This window comes from Scyliorhinus torazame, chromosome 21 (assembly GCF_047496885.1).
Source record: "Scyliorhinus torazame isolate Kashiwa2021f chromosome 21, sScyTor2.1, whole genome shotgun sequence".
NCBI classification, from domain to species: domain Eukaryota; kingdom Metazoa; phylum Chordata; class Chondrichthyes; order Carcharhiniformes; family Scyliorhinidae; genus Scyliorhinus; species Scyliorhinus torazame.
In genome coordinates, this window is record NC_092727.1 from 97261302 (window position 1) to 97283140 (window position 21839).

Here is a 21839-nt window from a genome sequence, read left to right on the forward strand (position 1 = left end):
ACATTTGAAGCTGTTGGGGGGCCCTCAGTCCGTCCATGTCAAGCTTCACCATTTTTTTTTTTTTAATTTAGAGTGCCCAGTTCATTTTTTTTCCAATAAAGGGAAATTTAGTATCCCAATCCACCTACCCTGCACATCTTTGGGTTGTGGGGGCAAAACCCACACAAACACGGGGAGAATGTGCAAACTCCAGACGGACAGTGACCCAGAACTGGGGTCATACCTGGGGCCTCGCCATGCAGTGCTAACCACTGCGCCACTGTGCTGCCCTAAGCTTTAGCATTTTCTAACGCATTGGGTCGCCTCAGGCTGCAGTTGACCAGACAAGTCTTCAAGCTGAATGCCTAACGTTATCACTGCCGTTGCTATCTTTAAAGCTTCAGACCTCCTGGTACCATGTTGTGTTTGGTCCTTTGTACCTTACAAAGGAATCCACCAAACACTTTGACTTGTCCAAACCAGACTCTTTTATTGAGTCTCGTGCTGTAAGATAGCAATCTGACACAGAGCACGTTAACATGGTATCTGCTAAGTACTCTGGAACTTGCATTCACATGTAAGTCTTATTACCCTCTCAATCTTCTTCCTGCTGGTTGAAGGTTGCACTCCATCCATCTATGATATAGCCCATAGGCACATCACCACAGTTTCCACCCTCCTCGCTGCTCCCAAGGCTCCGACACCATTTCGTCTCTTGACACAAAAACCTGGAGCGAATTGAGGCCTGTGTCTGTGCTATCGCCGAAGTTGTCAGCCCTTCGGCCATAGTTACAGCCTCAAAAGATGTATGGCAAGGCTGTCTTCCTTCTGAGAGCTGAGCTGGCGGTCCACCTCGCCCTGGAAAAGGGGCTCACGGTGGGCGGGATCTACCTGGTGATGAACCCGCTGGAGGCCACTGCCAGTAGAGTTATTCTGTCTAATGTCCCGCCCTTTATTCCCACAAAGCTTTTCGTCCCCCACCTCCACCTACTGGGGGAGGTGCCGTCCAGGGTGGTATCGTTCCCACTCGGCCTCAGAGACCACACCTTCAAACTTATTTTCTCCTTCCGCCACCAGGTCTTCGTTCGCTTGGCCTGGGAGGAGGTCCTGGAAGGGGCTTTTGAGATCCCTTTCGGGGATAAAACCTACCGCGTCGTCTGGTCCGTGGGTCGCATGCGCTGCCGCGCCTGCAAGGAGGTGGGGGATATTAGAAAAATTGCCACCTCTAAGGCTGCCGCACCCACCAAGGCAGATGCAGTAGATGCCACCGCCTCCTCTCCTTCCACTGCCTTGCAACTAACATTGGGGGGGAGCCATGCCGGCGCCCATCGACACCTTGGCTGCCGGCGTGTAGGTGAGGGAGCACAAGTGCGGCCGGAAGGCGAAGAAGAAGAAAAACAGGACAGTTCGACAGTCTGACCCTCTGACCCTGACTGACCCAGTGCCCTGGGCTACCGGCTCGGGTGCAGCCATTACGCCTTGCCCCACTATCGCCCAGCAACATCCCCAGCACGGAGACATTTCTGCGCAGGCCCCTGTGGGTGGCGGCAGTGAAGTAGGGTGTTCTTCCCAGCCAACTCAGGGCCAGCCTCGATCCCGCTACCAGGGACAGCTCCACCACTAGAGATAGAGGTCTCCCTGGTGCGTGACCCTCTCCATCATAAACGGCGTCACTCCAGGTTCGTTCCCATAGACATCACGCCCACTTCCCGAAAGAAAGAGGCAAGGGAATAGTGGGGGAAACCTAGAAGCTGTCACTGCCCCCCAAGCAGGGTGCTTCGTGGTCGTACAATGCAATTTAGCACCCCAGACATGTTCGATTTCTCAGGGGACGGTGGCAGCGATAACCCCCTGCCTCTTGTGTTATTAGCGGGTTTTGGTTTGGAAGACCACTCTGTCCCAACTGCTGTCTTCGGGCACCTTCGCCACCATCCCAGAGCTGTTTCTGGAGTTGTTTCTGGAGTCTTCCAGTGACCAGCAGTGGGGACGGAGCGGGGATCTGCACCACCGCCTCCCTCTGGCCCCGGATCCCGGGAGGAGTCCAAGGAGATCCCGCCTATCAATGATCCTGGTAGCGGGATTAAGGTAGGCCCTGGGTTAGTTGGTGGGCCCGCGTCGTCCGCCGCACTCAGTGTGGTGGGGGACCCGGGCCCGGAGGGCGATTGCCCGAAGGCTGCCAAATGCCTGCTGTTGGGAGCGGCGGGTGCACATGAGACTCTCTGCAGCGGGGTGAGGGATTCACTCCTGCCTGACACTGTGTCGCCCCTCACCCCCTCCGGGGGAATCCAGGAATCTGTCACATTATAATTGAGGGTTCTTTTTTTTTTTCTGCCTCCATAGATTGTTCAGGCAGTGCCTTATTGGGCCCCCCTCCACCAACCCCCACTCCCTCCCCACCACCCCCCTTCCCTCCTCCCCTTCCTCCCCCTTATATTGGTACAGGGTTTCTGGTCTCTCCAGCGCAAAGTTTAGTGCTTGTACCATTTGTTGTACAACAATGTTGTTTACTGTTTTGATAATCAGAATATTCTCCCCCTCCCCTCCATGTACGTTGGTTCAGAGGTGAGGGTACCCAGTTTCTCCAATGCAAAATTAATGTTTGTACAATTTGGCATTGTACAACTGTAATGTTTACTGTTTTTAATAAAAAGTATCTTGTGGGATAACCAACAGTCCCAAGCCAATAGGATTCAGGCAGGTTTTTACAGTCGATGTGGGAAAGCTCCACAGGATCCACATCATATAATTTAAAGAGAAGCTGTACTTACGCGGATTTATCACTAATTTGGTTTCTTAAACTTGACGTTGGGTTTTGCACCAGCCAAACCTCAGCTGGACCAAAATTAAAACTGAGCTGATGACGTTGATTAGTATATGTATGTTTGTTTATTTTGCAAACCTATTTACTCCATTTAATTATTTTCATTGCAGAAACTCTTTGTTCCCGATGGCCTTAGCGTGACAGAACCCAAATGTAGAGGCTGGTTCATCAGCCCTCTTAGCTCCATCGATAAAGATTGCTCATTTCGCAAGGGGTTCCCCATTTGGATGATGGCTGCCTCAGTCATTCCAGCCATCCTGGTTTTCATCCTGGTTTTCATGGAATCTCAAATCACAACGTAAGTACTTTGAACGCAGTGTCTAAGGCCAGAAATATTGATAAAGGTGTATGCATGTTGTATGAACTATTGCTTCAATTACTACTCCAAAATTCTGAGAGGAATTTCCTAGGAAAGCCAGGATTAGAAATGGCATTATCCACTACCTGTATTTTTCTTTTAAATGTATTTGTCCTAAGTGGGTTGTTTCCTAAGATGTGAGGATGGGCTATCCTCCTCATTACCTACAGAACTAAACGTGGCAAGTCAAAACCACAAAGGTAGAATCCATCGGGTGCTAATAGTTTGATTTATTGTGAATTTTAATCGTGTTTGGAACCGATTAAAAATCTTGATATTTCCTACCCCACTTCTGTCACATATCTGATTTACATTCTTTCCTCTCGGCCTCTGGTAGCTTCAGGCTCAACTATTCCAACGCTCATCTGGCTGGCCTCCTTTCAACTCCAGCTCATCCAAAACGTTTCTGATTGTCCACCTACTCATCACCCTCTCATTATTCACCTACGTTGTCTCCCAAGGCCACAAATTCAAATTTTCATACCGTATCCTGGTGTTTAATTTCCTCCAAAACCTTGTACATTTCCATCTCTGTGAACTCCCAGAGCCTTATAACTATCCACCTCAGAACTCCATTCATTTGATTCTGGTTCTTTGTGAATTCTGTTGTCTTTGGTGGCCATGACATCAACCATCTAGGACCCGTACTCTCGAATTCCCTCTTTAAATCCTTCCATGCCTTCCGGTATAACCCCCACGAGACCCATGGGGTGAATCTCCCAGTGAGCTTCATGGAGTACAGTCTACCCTGCTGAGGGGCAGAGGCCCATCAGTGGGATACTTAACTCTGGACATTAAAAGCCAACCCAGGACGGAGCCGAGCTGCAGAGTACTCCCGGCTGGAACTGCAACGGTTACTTGTAAATACTTTGTTTTTGCTAATAAACCATTCATTGACTCTTCTTTCCGGACTCCTCTGTGACAATTAAACCTTCATAGGCAGCTGAATCCCACACAATGAACATCCTGGGGGTTACCATTGATCAGAAACTGAACTGGACTAGCCATATCAATACTGTGGCTACAAGGGCAGGTCAAAGACTAGGAATCCTACCGCGAGTAACTTACCTCCTGACCCCCCCAAAGCCTGTCAGCCATCTGCAAGGCACAAGTCAGGAGTGTAATAACTTGCCTGCAGTTCCAACAACACTCAAGAAGCTCGACACCATCCAGGTCAAAGCGGCCTGCTTGATTGCTCCTCCTCCCACAAAAACTCAAACCCTCCACCATCGACGAACAGTGGATGCACTGCAGTAACTCACCAAGGTCATTTGACAGCATCTTCCACACCCACCACAACTACCATTTAGAAGGACAAGAAGAGCAGATACCTGGGAACCCCATCCATCTGGAGGGTCCCCTCCAAGTCACTCACCACCCTGACTTGGAAATATATCGCCGTTCCTTCACTGTCGCTGGGACAAAATTCTGGAACTCCCTCCCTAACAGCACAGCGGGCGTACCTATACCTGAAGGACTGCAGCGGTTCAAGAAGGCAATTCACCACCACCTTCTAAAGGACAACTAGGGATGGGCAATAAATGCTGGCCTAACCAGGGACACCCACATCCTGTAAATTAATTTTAAGAAATTGTGGCATAGTTGTTGGCACTGCTGCCTCACAGTACTAGAGACCCGGGTTCGATCCCGGCCTAGGGTAACTATATGGAGTTTGCACGTTCTCCTCATATCTGTGTGGGTTTCCTCTGGGTGCTTCAGTTCATCCCACAGTCCACAGTTTTACAGGTTGAGTGGACTGAACATGCTAAATTTTCCCTTTATGTCACAGTGATGTGCAGGTTAGATGGATTGGCTATGATCAATGCGCAGGGTTACGGGGATGGGGGCGGGAGAGTGGGCCTAGGTAGAAGGCCTTTCAGAGGGTCGGTGCATGCTAGTTAGGCCGAATGGCCTCCTTCTGCACTGTGGGGGTTTTATGGTTCTTCCCCTTCTATAAGGATACACAAAAGGATATCTATAAAAGCTACTCATTTGGCTAAGTTTTTGATCATCCTTTTTATCTTCTTCTTTTAGTTCAGGGTCCAACTTGTTCCCACCCCACAGACATAAAAGGGTGGATTCTCCGTCGGCCGACCCCGGAATGGGAGTCCATGATCCAAACGCGATGCCCCAACCCCCCCTCTGGTGCCGGAATCGAAGTCTATGACCGTGCAGCAGCAGGAGCATGGAAATGATTGCAAATGGATCTTAATGATCCACTTACATCCATTTAACGAGCCCGGCCCCCTATTCTCCTGCCCTCCATGATTCTCCAGTCCCCAGGGCAGGGATTCATGTGGCGAGGAACACATGATGGATCTCAGCATTCATGAGCCTGTTGTGTTGGGCCTCGCGATGGGCCAAGGGAGAAAGTCCGTAAGAGAGTTGCCCTCAAAGTCCATCCGACGACCACCCTCCCCACCCACAATGAACTACCTGTCCACCCTTCCTCTACCAGATCCCACCCCCCCTCATACCTCCCCCACACACACCACCTCCCAGGGACTGCTTTAACAGGGAGGAGGAGGGTGACTACGCTGGGACCCCTGTGACAGGGAGCCCCCCCCCATCCCTGCTATAAGGAGACCCCCTCAGGGTCCCTCTGACTAAAAGAACCCCCCACAGGGACCCTCTGACTAAACGGACCCACCCCACAGACCCGCCCTCAGAAAAGAGACCCCTGCCTGGAAGCTAGAGAGCAGCCCAGACAGGGCCAGTGAAAAAAAATACAGCTGTAACACTGTAACCTTGAAGCTCCACCAATCCATCCTTGGAAGAAGAACATTTGTGACCTGCATCTAAACCTCTCTGATCCATCCACTGCAAGCCTTACATAACTTTGTAGTAGTGGGCTATGATTGACAGCTTCCATACACCATCTGCAGCTTTGCTTCACTCATCTTCCTTAATGGATGAATGACTCCAAGTGATAAAACCCCAATGTTAACAAACATTGACCACATCAAAGAGAGCTAAGTGTATTTCAAGCACTAAGTACATTCCCATCACCCAAGAATGTGATTGGAATGCACTTAGTGATCGGAATGCACAAACCTCTTTGATTCGCGGTACATAGAAAAGAGAAGCAGGAGGAAGCCATTCCGCCCTTCATGCCTGCACTGCCTTTCATTATGATCATGACTGATCATCAAGTTCATGCCCTGATCCCGCCTTCCCCCCCATATCGCTTGATCCCTTCAGCTCGAACAGCTATATCTAATTCCTTCTTGAAATTACACAATGTTTTGGCCGTTTTGGTGCGGGTGAGGGCGGGGGGATTCGGGGGGGGGGGGGGCGGCATTCGCAGGACTTCACTATTGGACCACCCAGTCAAAATGGTGGCCCCACAGTGCGATTCCCTCGGGAATCCCTCATATTCCTCGCCATATAAATTTTCATGGCCAGGAATACGGAATTGCACAACACTTAGTGCTCCCAGGGGGTTTGTAAATCAGTTGCAATTCTCCTCTGGTGGGAGAACATAGTCCCCCAAACAGAGAATTCACCCGAAAGTAACCATTTTGGACTAACTTTCTCTTTTAAAGTCTCTATAAATGAAACAGAGGAGTGAATAATGATCTAAAACTGCTGTGAAAATGCAACTGTTATTAGTCTAACCTGTTCATTGTCTCTTTCAGACTTATTGTCAGTAAGGCAGACCGGAAGATGGTGAAAGGTTCTGGATTCCATGTGGATTTGCTGTTGATTGTGGTAATGGGTGGAATTAGTGCCCTCTTTGGAGTTCCTTGGCTTAGTGCTACGACTGTGAGGACTGTCACCCATTGCAATGCCCTGACTGTGATGAGCAAATCCGTTGCACCAGGTGACAAGCCCCAGATTCAATATGTAATGGAGCAGAGAGTAACCGGATTTTTTGTTGCTATTCTAGTAGGTGAGTACAGATGGAAGAGTCAGTGTACGGTGGGGGGCTGCATACATGGTAAAGGATATATTTTTGGAAAAGGATTTTGGGCGGTAAGCCTTGGGCGCATTCTTTAGTAAGTTGTATTCCAGGCTGACAGTCAATAATAATAATAATCAATTAGTGGCATTCTTAGCCACTAATTTATTTGTTTGTTTGTTTATTTCATTCCTTTTACGGGATGTGCCCATCCCTAGTTGCCTTTCAGAAGGTGGTGTTGTGCTGCCTTCTTGAACCGCTGCAGACCCCCAAGTGTAGGTACACCCGCAGTGCTGTTAGGGAGGGAGCTCCAGGATATTGACCCAGTGTCAATGAAGGAACAGCGATATATTTCCAAGTCAGGATCATGAGAGACTTGATCACAGAATGATTATAGAGTTTATTGTGCAGAAGGAGGCCATTCGACCCATCGAGTCTGCACCAGCCCATGGAAAGATCAGCCTACCTAAACCCACACCTCCACCCCTATCCCCGTAACTCAGTAACCCCATCTAACCTTTTTGGACACTGAGGGCAATTTAGAAGGCAGCACGGTGGCGCAGTGGGTTAGCCCCGCTGCCTCATGGCGCCGAGGTCCCAGGTTCCATCCCGGCTCTGGGTCACTGTCCGTGTGGAGTTTGCACATTCTCCCGGTGTTTGCGTGGGTTTCGCCCCCGCAACCCAAAGATGTGCAGTGTAGGTGGATTGGTCACGCTAAATTGCCCCTTGATTGGAAAAAATGAATTGGGTATTCTAAATTTGTAAAAAGAAACTAAAGGCAATTTAACATAGCCAATTCACCTAACCTGCACGTCTTTGCACTGTGGGAGGAAACCGGAGCACCCGGAGGAAACCCACGCAGACACGGGGAGAACGTACAAACTCCACACAGGCAGTGACCCAAGCCGGGAATCGAACCAGGGAACCTGGAGTTTTGAAACAACTGTGCCAACCACTGTACTACCATGCCGCCCTTGGAACCTCCAGATGGTGGGGTTCCCAGGTACCTGCTGCTCTTATCCTAGATGGTAGTGGTCGTGGGTTCGGTAGGTGTGGCCTAAGGAACCTTGGTGAGTTCCTGCAGTGTATCTTGTAGATGGTACACACGACTGCCATTATTCGACTGTGGTGGAGGAATTGAATGTTTGTGGAAGAGGTGCCAATCAAGCAGGCTGCTTTGTCCTGGATGGTGTCAAGCTTCTTGAGAGTTGTTGAAGCTGCACTCATCCAGGCAAGTAGAGAGTGTTCCATCATACTCATGACTTGTGTTTTGTAGATAGTGGACAGGCTTTGGGGAATCAGGAGGTGAGTTACTCTCCGCAGGATTTCTAGCCTTTGACTACTTTAGTTGCTGCAGTAGTTGACATCCAAGATGTTGATGGTGGGGGATTCAGTGCTGGTAATGCCATTGAATGTCAAGGCAATGGTTAGATTCTCTCCTGTTGGAGATGGCCATTGCCTTGCATTTGTGTGGCGTGAATGTTTCTTGCCATCTGTCAGCCCAAGCTTGGATATTGTCCATGTCTTGCTGCATTTGGACATGGACTGCTTCATTATCTGAGGAGTCGTGAAAGGTGCTGAACATTGTGCAGTCATCTGCAAACATCCCCACTTCTGACCTTATGGTGGATAGGAGGTCATTGATGAAGCAGCTGAAGATGGTTGGGTCTAGGACACTACCTTGAAGAACCCCTGCAGTGATGCCCTGGAGGTGAGATGATTGACCTCCAAACAGCACAACCATCTTCCTTTGTGCCAGGTATGACTCCAATCAGCGGAGGGTTCCTCCTGATTCCGATATGCTTTGGGAGATCAGTCACAGGCTCATTGATAATAGTTTACTTATACATGACTAATGACACACGGTCTATGGTTTATAACCACAAAATACTTGGGCTACTTTTGTTGTTATTCTTATATTTATTTTCCCAAATTCATTCCTCGCAAGGTTTGTTATTTATGACTCTGTGCATTTCAGAATGGGTCAATACTCAAGTCATAGATATTTTCTCTCTACATCCTTCTCAATCTCACCCCATGGTGCTACATAATTACCTGGCATCTTTGTGGTGAAGTAAAGTCTTTCAGGATGGCTCAATGTTTTTGTAATATGTATCTGTGAAACAACATGCTGTTTGAGAAAGGTTTAACAAAATTGATTTGTAAACTCAGACCGTGATTTAGCGGCTGTGTTAGCTGTGGCCGCAATTCCCATAATGGCCGCTAAATCACTCGAGATATCAAATTCACGATTTCAACAGCAAGATTTCAGTTTGAGATCTTTCCAGCCCCCCTCCGATGATGCAATCAGGGTTCCACCCAAGAAGCGGGCGAGCCTGTTTTACATGCATTACCATCGCATTAGCGGGCGTCATGACACAATATTCGCCCTTGTTTTAACTCCCCATCCAGCCGGCATTACGTGATGCCGGTGAGAATCACTATGCTCTTCAAAAATGGACACCGTCCGAAAAGGAGGTTGGAGGTGATCGCGTATGTCACCACTATCCACCAGAGGGTCCAGGTGAAGAGAGGGCACCGGACAGCTTTGAGTGGGGGGAACCAAGAAGAGGGTAGCTGTCAGGGGGTCTGTGGATTGACCCCTTGAGGGTCTGTAAGTCCACCCATAGAAGTCTGTGAGGTCAGGGGGACCTGTAAATCCGTTCAACGTGTTCTGTGAAGTTGGAGATGTATCTGTGAGGTTGGGCCGGGGGGAGGGGGGCCCTGCCCTGTGAGGTCAGGATGAGGCTCTTATTTTGTGCCATGCAACATGACCAGCTGGGCTATGTGGGTGGCAACGTAATAATGCTTATTGAAGCCCCCTCCTTGGGTGGCATGGAGTGGGGCGGGTGGGGGGGGGGGAGTGAATGACATTGGCTGCAGCTGAGTATTTACTATCCGGTGATTTTTATTATGGAGGGAGGACAACAATGAGCTCCTTTATGGCTGCGCTTGAATTACCAGGATGCCCATTAGCACAGCCTAGCACTGAGGGAGGAACCAATTGTGTCCAGTTAGTCAGCTGCGATTTATGCTTGTGACACTGATTGGCCCTCAGGAGTTACCCCTTTGTACCTTCAACCCCCCCCCCCAGATATCCATCTCACCATCCAAATGTGAAAATTCAAGTGCGACCAGGAAACCGTAGTCCTTCATGAAAGAGCCTTCAGTGGTTCCATGCGCACGGATAGGAGAGTTAGAGACGTCCTCATCGTGACACGATTTCTGGAAGTCCAGGATTAGGGTGGACACTCGGGTGACCCTTCTGGACCTGGCCCTTCCTATGTGCCCGGGGGCCCACGAGAGCGAACACCTCAGGGAGCTCCTCAGGTGATGGGGCGTCCCTGAATGTTAACTGTCCATTCAATGCAGGAGGGTTATGGCGACTCGCAGTGAGGAAAGCTTTGCGATGCTCCTCCGAGATATTGCAAATATCTGACTCCTGTCTGGCTGCTGGATATTAGCAGCTCGTAGAGTCCCCGTGGCTTGGGTCATTTCAGAGCGATAATGCGTAGAGTCAGACACCGGAACAGGAAATTTAACACTAAACTTGAAGGTAGCCAGGCAGCATTTCCTTTTCCCTTAGAATGAAACCCGCTGAGACAAGCTCAGTCAACACCAGCTTTGTATTTTTCTTTTTGTGTGAAACCACCTCAAGGGAAAACATTTTTATCTCACTGAATTTTAATAAGTTAAAAAATGAATAAAAGCCCCTGCAATCTATTGTACCTCCTTCAAGCTTCTAATGTTAAAAAAGAAGCAGTTGGGCCAACACATTTTAGGGGATCAAAGGATATGGGGAGGAAGGCGGGATTAGGCTATTGAGTTGGATGATCAGCTATGATCATAATGAATGGCGGAGCAGACTCGAAGGGCCAAATGGCCTCTTCCTGCTCCTATTTTTTATGTTTCTATAAACAGTCAACTGTTCAATTGTTTTCCGATATTAGAAAAATTGCCAGTACTCAGAGTCCAGTCGGCAGAGAATGTGTATCGATTTCACCACCTCAACACAAAGACAACTTTGCTGTGACTGGCAGAGCTGTCAGAAAGCAGTGTCGCTCAGTACAACCCTTTACATTGCACCTGTAGTATAACCTCATCATCTGACCATTTATTGCAAATAACAAATTCAATTTCAGGTTTGACCTTTTTCAGCAAACAAGAGTATGGCTTGCTTGTAATTCCATTCAAATGATCATTCTCTCAATGTGTTGCATGGTTTAATTTTGCAGGCATGTCTATTGTGATCGGAAGTGTTTTACGTATGATCCCACTTGCTGTGCTGTTTGGAATCTTTTTGTACATGGGAGTGACATCTTTGAACGGAATTCAGCTATTTGATCGTTTACTCCTACTTCTGATCCCACCTAAGTACCACCCAGACTGTGTCTATGTCCGGAAGGTAAGTTTTTGCTTTGAAACAGTATCACCTACTAACGAGGCAGGTGATTAATCACAATGGGTCAGATTTTGCTCCAGAAGGAACTGTGAGGCTAACAGCTAAAGTGTAAATTGGACAGTAACTTCCAGTCACCACACATGCACAGTTCAACTCCAAAATCACAAAGTTGTTGAAATCACAGCTGTTTATGGTGTCCTGTTCCTCCAGAGGCTATACTGGTATTTCAATAAGTTTTGCAGCATTTAGATACATGGAATAGTGTTGCAGTACTTCCATGAAATATACCTACAAATCTCATGGGAAATAATTAGGGACTTGTATATTCTCGTAAATAGTCAGCAGTGTGATAAGTCTTAATGCCTGCCAAACAACCAATCTGATACTGAAAATTAACTTTTACAAGTGTGGAGTCTCATTCCTTCAGACTTTGATTATTATGAGTTATATAAAAATAAAAAAGTAAATAAATCTTTTTCTATCACTTTTATCACTCTCTCTCTCTTCCACTTCCATCTTTCTTTCCCTCTCTTTATTTCCACTTCTGTAAATGATTTGGCACAAATTAAATATTCTGACCTGCACCTCCTGTTTCACGATCTAAGCTCTTCATTAAGCAATTTATTGTAGAATCATCGAAGATGTGCAGAGTTCCTTGTCTTGTTCACACAAGACTCAGAGCTCCTGCAAAGGGATTTGTTCAGAAATCTCTCTCTAATTAGAAGAGGTACAATATCTCATAAGAAGTCCAAGAGCAACGAATGGCTGGCTCCATTATTGGCCACATAATAATGCCCAATGAATATTGTATCTTCTATCAAGGTCATCATTGGCAATTCTGACCTAGAATAACTGAGGATTAAAAAGCATAATGAAATGTTCCCTTTTGTGCATGTTCATTCCCAGGACTGAATGTAAAGCATTTGGATTCTTCTTGAATACTATTGTTCAATGTTTCTATGTTTGTTATCTAGGTTCGCACCAGGCGTATGCACATATTTACTATTATTCAACTTCTATGCATTGCAATCCTGTGGGCGATCAATAAGTCTGTTGCAGCCTTGGCTTTCCCCTTCGTGCTCATTCTTACTGTTCCTCTCAGGATGTTTGGACTCAGCAGGATCTTCTCAGAAGTAGAGATGAAAAGTGTGAGTATCTAAATATCTGAGTAAGAAATCTTTCTGGACTGCTCATCCCTAAGATGGAGCCGAACTACACAATAACAGAAGTTTGGCATTTGCTTTAAAGGAGGCAGATATTATTGCCAACTCTTCAGGAATGTCCGAGAGTATTAAAGAAATGGAAGTTACTATGTAGGGTAACGTTACAAAAAAAAACAGGGAGAAAAGTCATTGGGGTATCAAACTACACTTTTTTAAAAACAATCTTTGACTACTTTGCTTGTTTGTTGTGTATTATCAGAATTATCCAATGAAGTAAAGGAGAATCTATTTGCTTGTCCATTGGCGTGGGCTGGTGGCGTTCCATAACAATAGATGTATTAACCACCGGTGATGAGAGCGTGATGGGAAGGTTGGGGTGGGGCAATGAGACATGTGCTCATGTGGCGAAACCACCAGGAACACGCCTAATCAGAATGAGGATCCAAGGAGATGGGTCACTCCTGCCCATTCTTTACGAGGCAGGCTTGTGTTGACCTTTTTTTCCTCCTCTCCGGGAGGTGGACCTTCTGTTATGTATAAGGCCTTCTCCTATTTCTTCCCCTCGAGGCAGCTGCTCTATGGGTGGGAATTTCCAGCCCTGTTGTGCGCTGGACCCACCGCGGGAGGTTCGGCGGCCCAGGGGGAACCGGATGATCCTGATGGCGGGTGGGGCCGGAAACCCCCCCACCCCATATCACAGTGTCATAATTCGGAGATAAGTAATTTGATGAGCTGCTTGATAAAACTTTCATTCAGTCCAGGATCCATGAACTCCCCGTGTATCGCTGTATTTGATAACTTGATATTTCAGGATTATCCACTTCTTCGCCTGCTGAAATGATAAGGGCATTTGTCCTATCATGTTGACTTACCATTGTACTTTCTAAGAATCAATCTTTGACTATCAAATATATTTAGAAATCGTTTTGTTTCGTGAAACAATCTGGTTGGGAACCTAAATATGAAATTCACCACTGGCACTAATTCAACTGAAGCAACTTCCTAGGTCAGAAACAACAACATTTTGGAAATGCAGGAAATGTTAACATACCAGGACATTGCCATGTAAATATTCAATAATATTCAAACTGATAGACCACTTATCAGAAATAGTGCTCGAATTGGACTCAAATCTGCTGTTATGATCCCAGTTGATGTTCTAACTGGACAGAAAGATCTCATAATGAAACCCTGGTTCAAAAAGCCATGGGCTGGATTCTCCCAAAATGGGACTATATCCCCACGCCGATGTGAAAATGCTGGTGTTTCACTCCAGACTTTCCTGGAAAAAATGTAAAGCAATTCACTTACCTTCAGGGGGCTGGCAGGGACCCTGAGTGATTCTCGTAGCTTTAGCTGCGGATAAGGGCCACCGCACCTCCGGTTCCAAGTCTGCGCATGAGCACAGTGGCGGTCTCCAGCGGCCGCGCCGAGCACACAGGCTGACTTGGACCGCGAACCAGGACCAAGAAACGACATCCCACCGATCTACCCTGAGCCGCTTATTCTGACCCGCCCGATCGCTGCCCCGGCCACCCATATGGCCCCCCCCCCCGGTGCTTGATCCCCCCACCCCCCACCAGGGCGGCCGTGGACTGAGTCCGTAGCCACTGCACGTGAGTCCCGACCGGCCAGACGCGGTTAGAACCTTAGGAACTCGGTCGGTCGGGACCGGAATATCGCTGGGCGGGCCTCTGGCAATGGCCCCCCAGCCGCGCGTCGTGATTCGAGGGCGAATGATTCTCCGGGAACCGGAGAAATCGCGGGAGCGGCGCTGGCCCGATTTTCCGCCCCCGCAGCAAACGTAATTTCGGCATGGGGCTGCGAAGAATCCAGCCCCATAACTTTATTATTTTTATGGAACGTGGAGGAACAGAGTAACTGGATCATTAATTAGTTAAGTAAAAAGGTAAAAAACATTGAATAAACATGAGATAATTGGATTATAATACAACACTCATTTACTCCCCCCTTAATTTAACAAATGCACACAGATTTAAAGGTTAACATGGATTACAAAGTACATCCTAAACTACAATAATCTCACTTACACAAAAAGTTCCTTATGTATAAGGCATAGGAGAAGGCCTTGTACATAACAGAAGGTCCACCTCCCGGAGAGGAGGAAAAAAAGGTCAATACACACTCCATTCTGAACCCAAGTTAGTGTCTGTGGTTTTCTCCTCAGACCCCCCCCCCCCCCTCTCCCCAGATGATTGTCACATGAGAGTTTCCAAACTCCACTCCCAAAAACACACCTTAAATTCTTCTCTCATAATTTGCTTTCCCTTGGTGGTTTGCGTTCCGAAATCCAGTCCATGTTTTACAAGTGACACTTTCAAACAAAGCTTCCGCTCCACTTTTAACAGTGAATCTAGTCCATGATTTTACACCAACCCCGTGAGGATTTCTTGGTCTTTGGACTGCTGTGCAAACGGCTCACAATTGCTTTAACTGGCAAATCCCAGACTGTATTAAAATGACATCCAATGTTTCATCTACCCATGAAGTCTGCTATCTTAAAAATCTAGTTACTCAGAACACTTTGTTTACTATTCCTTGAATTCTTCTGAACAATACCTTGATCCCTGTTCACATGATTCCAGACTTCTTAGGCAGTCTTTCTGTCCTAATTCCCTGGTTATCTGGCCTGTATCTTGTTCCTTAGGAAGCCTGCATCCTTGCAACTCCCTTGTCCTGTCCAGCTTCTCCTTGCAGAGTTGAGAGCTGTTCACTCCTCAGTGACCTGGCTCCAACTGCTCTGGCTTTCAGTTAAAGCGTAGAACAGAGGGAGGCCCTTCCCTCTGGAAGTGGCCTCCTGGTGCTAAGCATCGACTTACTTCTATTTATTCCTCACACCGTAGCCCACTCTAAGCACAATAGAAACACAGTGAAAATTTAACCAACCCCCACACATACAGACACCTTTGTCCAGCATGAATCTAACGATAGGTTTTACCTTCCCCTAAAATTGAACACACCTAAAACTATTCTAATCTGTACCAATACAAATGGTAATTCCTTAAAACTACCTTTGTTTTCATAACACTACAATTTGCACTATCTTTGCTCATAGTTATACTGTCACTTTTGTTTCATTGTGACATAATTTAATGCAAAAGTGATAATGTAACGCAGGAGACTATTAGCATGATGAAGCTACTACATTTAGGCACCTTCCAGGAGGCTGTCTTTCAACATTTGGGGTGGGATTTTTCAGCCCCGACACCGGTGGGCATCTTCATGGGTGAGATGGGAAAAATGTGGAGAGCCGTTAAAACCAACAGTGTTTTGCACTGCAACTCCCAACTCCCCATTCAAATAAGTATTCTCAATAAGTCCTTACTACTTGTTTGGCCATGTCTTTTTCCTGAATGTAGCCACCACTTGCTGTCTCAGAGGCAGCGAGGGGACCTCAGGTAGGCGAGAGCCCTAATTTCTTTGTATGATAGGCCTTTCAGTGCAGTATTCAGAGAAGTATGGGTGTCTTTGTACATGAATCACAAAAAGTTAACATGCTGGTACAGCAAGGAATTAGGAAGGTACGTGGTATGTTAGCCTTTACTGGAAAAGGACTGGAGTGTAAGAGTAAAGAAGTCTTGCTGCAATTATGTCGAGCTTTGGTGAGACCACACTTGGAGTATCATGTTGTTTTGGTCACCTTTTCAAAGGAACACTAGCCTTCGATGCAGTGGAATGAAGATTCAATGGACTGATTCCTGGGAGAAAGAGTTTGTCCAGTGAGGAAAGATTAAGTCTAGGTTTACATTCTCTCCAGTTTTGAAGAATAAGGAGTAATCTCATTGGAACATTTAAAATTAATTATTAAAGGACTTGACAGGATAGATGCTGGGAGGATGTTTGCCCTGGCTGGCGAATCTAGAAGGAGGAGCCAAATTCTCTTGTGTGAGAGGCCGGGCATTTAGGAGTGAGATGAGGAACAATTCAGTTAGAATGTTGTGAATCCTTGAAATTCCCTCTGCCAAAAGGTTGTAGATGCTCAGTTATTAAGAATATTCAAGGCAGACATTGAGAGATCTTTGGATATTAAGAGAATCAGTGGATTTGGGGATAGTGCAGAAAAGTGGAATATCAGCCATCATCTGACAGAATGGAGGAGCAGGCTCGAACACACAAATGATATATTCCTGTTATATATGTTCTTAATCATGATGGGGTACCCTTTGCCCTTGCTTCCCCCCGCCCCCCCCCCCCCCCCGCCCCCCCCCCCCCCCCCCCCCCCCCCCCCCCCGCAATCTCACCCTGCATTAGGCCAATTCTCTTTTACCTTTTTCTCCATCTCCAATGGAATGCTGCCACCAACCACATCTTCCCCTTCTCCTTTTTCTTCTATTTTTCCCTTGTTCTGTTCATTTTGAAAGGATGTTCATCTGTTACATCATCTTGACATAAGGTTTGACATCTGGCAGAGTGTTTAGCACTGCTGCATCACTGCACCAGGGACCTAGGTTTGATTCTGGACTTGGGTGACTGTCTGCGTGGAATTTGCATGCTCTCCCGGTGTCTGCATGGGTTTCCTCTGATTTCCTCCCACAGTGCATAGATGTGCAAGTTAGTTGGAATGGCCATGCTAAATTTCTCCTTAACGTCCAAAGGTTAGGTGGGGTTACGGGGATAGGGCGGGAGAGTGGGCCTGGTCGGGTGCGTTTTCAGAGGGTCAGTGCAGCCTTGATGGGCCGAATGGCCTCCTGTGCACTGTAGGTATTCTATGATTTTATTTCTCCCGAGATGCTACCTGACCTGCTGGGTGTTTGAAGCATCTTCTGCTTTTGTTGTTAGAGTACCAGCATTTAGGGTGGCACGATGGTGCAGTGGTTAGCACTGCTGCGTCAAGGCGCCGAGGACCCGGATTCGAACCCGGTCCCGGATCACTGTCCGTGTAGAGTTTGCACACTCTCCCCGTGTCTGCGTGGGTCTCACCCCACAACCCAGATATGTGCAGATATGTAACAAATGAACATTTTCTCATGTTAAAATTCTCTCTTGATATTTGTGAATGTAAGACACAAGTCAATAATCAGCTTTCAATCAAATAGTTTAGACTCACCGTTGCCTCGAGATTGCAGCATTTATACCCGTCCAGGAACTCATGAAGTAACAGTCTTTTCACTTGCTTTCTGAAGCTGGATGGTGATGAAGCAGAGCCTACCTTTGAGGAGAAGGAAGGAATCGATGTTTACGATGAGACGACAATGCCAAGCTAAGCATCTCAGGCCCATACAGGACGTAATGTTACAATGCAGCTTAAGGAACAACAGAAACATTGCCTTTGTCTGATTTAATTCCTTTTTGTTAATTCATGAGAACCTGCATATAGCCAAAGAGAGGATGAGTGATTCTAGTCTAATATACCAATGATGCAATCAATGCTTAGTTTAGTTTTAGCTTTAGAGATGTACAATTATCAAAATACAATAAGGTCCAGTAGTGGGGGCCAAATTAAAACAGATTGTGGCCATGGTCACCTGATTTGGGAATTTGATCAGGATTCCCCATGTTTAAAAGAAGGAACAGTACGAAGTCTTACAACACCAGGTTAAAGTCCAACAGGTTTGTTTCGATGTCACTAGCTTTCGGAGCGCTGCTCCTTCCTCAGGTGAAAGCTAGTGACATCGAAACAAACCTGTTGGACTTTAACCTGGTGTTGTAAGACTTCGTACTGTGCTCACCCCAGTCCAACACCGGCATCTCCACATAAAAGAAGGAAGTTTAAGAGTCTAATTCACAAGAAATACAAATGTATGCTCTTTGTTCAAAGATCCCAGCATTTCCTCTGTTAACACCAGGGTACAATTGGAATATTTAGTATTCATTACTGGCTCCATTTGAGTCAATCTAATAATGCCTTTGCCCATTTTGATTCTAGTTCCATTGCAAATAATGTTATTGAAGCTCCAGATAGTAATATTAAAGAGATTTTGCTATCACAACATGCTCAATCAAACTACATTACATTCCAATGTGCAATTGTAAATCCTACAGAATGTTATTTTTTTACACGATTTTATAGGGTAACTTCAAATTGCAGAATTATTCACCTTGTTGCAAATTTTGGGTTACTGTGTTTCCATAGAGAAATCAAATATACCTTGTAAAATAATTTTATTTATGTTTGTAATTATTTTACAAATATGACTCAGATGAAATTTATAGTTTTGGGATTGGTAGTCCCCGAGTGTATGATAGGAAACCCTAGAGGAGTTTTGTAGAACTCTATATTTATAGGACTGGTGGGGTGTGTTTGCAGGGTGGTTACAGGGGCAGAGGGTGAAATGGTGTGGGGCAACCCAAATGCCAGGAGTGCAGAGGTGCTGCCACATTTAATGGCAAGACCCAATTTTTGTTTTCTTCATTTCCAGCTTTGCAGCCGTTTAGATTGACACCAAAGAAACAAATTATAGCAACCCGCTGCCAGGGACCATTAATGATAGATCCTGATACCTGGCAACATCACAGACTGGTGTGGGAAGGGCTGGGTTGGGGAAAAGAGTTGACCATTAGGAGGGAGACACCAAGAAATATTGTAGGTTGATGGTTGCGATAGTGGTGGGAGGGCATAAAGAACAGTCAAATTGGCAATCAGGAGGGAGGAAAACTTGGAAACAACTCCGATTTGAGGGAGGGTGGGTGGCAGCTTATCACGGCAAACATTTGCCTGAGGGGCTGAAAGGAAACAGCCTTGCTTCTCTTGGCCCACAAGCAGTGCTATAAATAACACTCAGTAGCTGGATGCAGCTACTCCCATCACTGGGAAACCTAGCTGACCTCAGGATTAAATTTTACTTGTTGCAAAATTTCAGAAATTGAGCTAAATTTACATACTTTAATACTGGACACACCCCTTCAGAGTGAATTGTTCGGGTGCCCTCAAACCCGTTCTGTTAAAGCAAAAGTAGGATGCTTGTGGCAGGTTAGGGTCAGGTTTTATAAGTTTGCAGGGGGCGGGGGGAATTAAAACCTCCATTCCTCCGGAATCATGCATTGTTCTGGATAGATTAGTAAGTGATATGTTCCTCGATCCATTTGAAGAAGGAATCGTTGAGCTATAAAGGGCTTCCTTCAACAGAATATATATACATGTGTGCTGAATAATGTTTCAAATAAATGGCTATGCTCAAAAAGAAGGCAGTTTATTTTTCTGTCAAATATTTTATTCAAGTGAGATGCTTTTTAAAAATATATTGCTTCATTCAAGATCCAGTTCTGATTCCATTGTGTGTGTTTTTTTTATTTTGTAGTACATGTACTGTCCCGTTTAACTATTGATCCAGTCAACTTTGCTTTGATGATTCATCCTATATTTCTCCACACAACAGTATCATGATTCAAATAACATCATTTCATTCTTCCCACTGCTGGACTACATGTAAACCACAGCCAAACTCCATCACTCTGTAAAAAGTTCTATTTAGAAATAGTCAACATTTAGACAGGCACTTAATGGTAACATTAAGTATATCCCCATCATATTGCAGAGTGAATATTTGTGAAAAGTACTGTGACGGTGAGAGATAAAGAGATGGAGATGAAGACACCTTCTTGATGATAAATTGATAATCCTATGATTAATTAATGGTGTGCTTTTTTCAGTTTGTATTGCCTTTTTTAAAATAAAGATTATATATGTTTAAACAATCTCAAACTGCTTTCCTTTTTGCCAACACGACAAAGCCTAATAATCCAATATCTCTGATAATAACAAAGGTTCCTCCAGTTGGTGGCTTGGGTAGAATCCGCTAAGGTTGCACGCATAGACAAGAAGGTAGAAAACATAAAGATTGGATTTATTTTGATGTACAATAACCTCCACTTCCCGGAGGTCTCCCTCCCCGATCTACACCCAACTCGGGGTTATCCGTTACCGGGGAAGTTCAGATTCTGCGGAGGTCACATGGAATCTGATAGTCCTTGTACTGAGACCTCCACAGGGGTTATAACAGTTCCCCGGCTGCCCCTCCTCAAAGTCCGGGGAAACGTCCATTGCCATGGATGGGTCCGAGGAAACCCTCCTTTTTGTCGCCCAGGGCTTACAGCGTGGCATCCGGAGGAGTGTACTGAACCAGGGAGTGGTATTTTTGCGCGGAGCACCTGGGCAGGGCTGGCAAACACAAGGCTCCTGCGGTGGAAACATGTCCACATCCGAGTCGGAATCGGAGCTGGACTGGAACTCTTCTGGCATCTCAGCGTCCTCGATGATCAAATCTAGATCGGAATTTTCCCACCAGCCCACCGCATGTTTTCGGCGACAGAGGGGCCCGCCAGTGGGATCTACCGGTCCCGCTGTTGTCAACGGAAAGCTGGTGCGCCAGCGTGGAACCGCAATTTCCCACTGGTGTGGCCAGCCAGTAAATCCCACCCCAGATCTCTCCACATCTGGTAAAACCAGGGGCAATGGTGGCAACTGCAGCAGAGGCGGCAATACGAGCGGTGGATGGGCCCAGGCAGGGACTGGGTCCAGGACATCGGGAATGCAGCTGCGGAATGTTCCACATGTCGATTTGACTTGCATCCTTGGGCCTGCACCCAATACGAGGGTGGTCCAGTCTGTGCCAACCCGACACCAGGGATCCACGGGGCCCCTTCGCAAAGGTTCTGTACATGCACTGGATCCCTGAGGGCGAGTGTGCCCAAAGGCGTACATCATCCTGTCCTGGCCCTGGCTGACCTTCCTGCCAATATCCAGGAAAACTAAACTCAACGGGGTGCGGATTGGGTGACCCATCAGTAATTCGGCCGGAGTGACCCATGTCGTGGCGTGCGCCGTCATCCAGTAGCAGAAGAGGATTCGTGCCAGCCAAGTTTCCCAGGAACATGAGGTCTGTGTCTTCATTCCAAGTTTAAAAGTCTGGACCACCGGCTCTGCTGATCCATTTGATGCTGGATGGTACGGGGCGGTACGCAAGTGTTGAATGCCATTCGCGGCCATGAACGCCCTGCAGTCCGCAATCACGAAAGCCGTTCCATTGTTCAAAACCAACACCTCCGGCATCCCGTGTGTGCTGAAGGATTGACATAGTCTTTTTCTGGTGGCCCGAGCTGTCCTCAGCTGCATCTTATGGACCTCCTTCCACTTTTAGTGGGCGTCCACGATGGTGAGAAAATTGTTCCCTGAAATGGTCCTGCAAAATCGATATAGAGGCAGGACTAATGGCCCCTGGGTGGGGCGGCACCGCCAGCAGCGGTTCCTTGGCACT

At 46.7% G+C, this 21839-nt stretch overlaps 1 protein-coding gene and 1 long non-coding RNA gene across 3 annotated transcripts in view; one reads left to right on the forward strand and one right to left on the reverse strand.

Moving 5' to 3' along the window:
- The window catches only part of LOC140398430 (uncharacterized), a 202117-nt gene extending 188073 nt beyond the window's left edge, over positions 1-14044 (reverse strand). Inside the window, exon 1 of the long non-coding RNA XR_011937483.1 lies at positions 13936-14044. This is a non-coding gene — a long non-coding RNA (uncharacterized lncRNA). The remainder of the gene's footprint in view (positions 1-13935) is intronic.
- Positions 1-20280, forward strand: part of LOC140398427 (anion exchange protein 2-like) — a 131745-nt gene extending 111465 nt beyond the window's left edge. For both annotated transcript variants that reach the window (XM_072487103.1, XM_072487104.1), the window contains 5 exons: positions 2911-3098; positions 6797-7050; positions 11295-11464; positions 12436-12609; positions 17769-20280. In XM_072487103.1, the coding sequence (XP_072343204.1) occupies positions 2911-3098; positions 6797-7050; positions 11295-11464; positions 12436-12609; positions 17769-17849 (867 nt within the window). In that variant the 3' untranslated portion in view covers positions 17850-20280. The remainder of the gene's footprint in view (positions 1-2910; positions 3099-6796; positions 7051-11294; positions 11465-12435; positions 12610-17768) is intronic.
- Positions 20281-21839: the final 1559 nt, after the last annotated feature.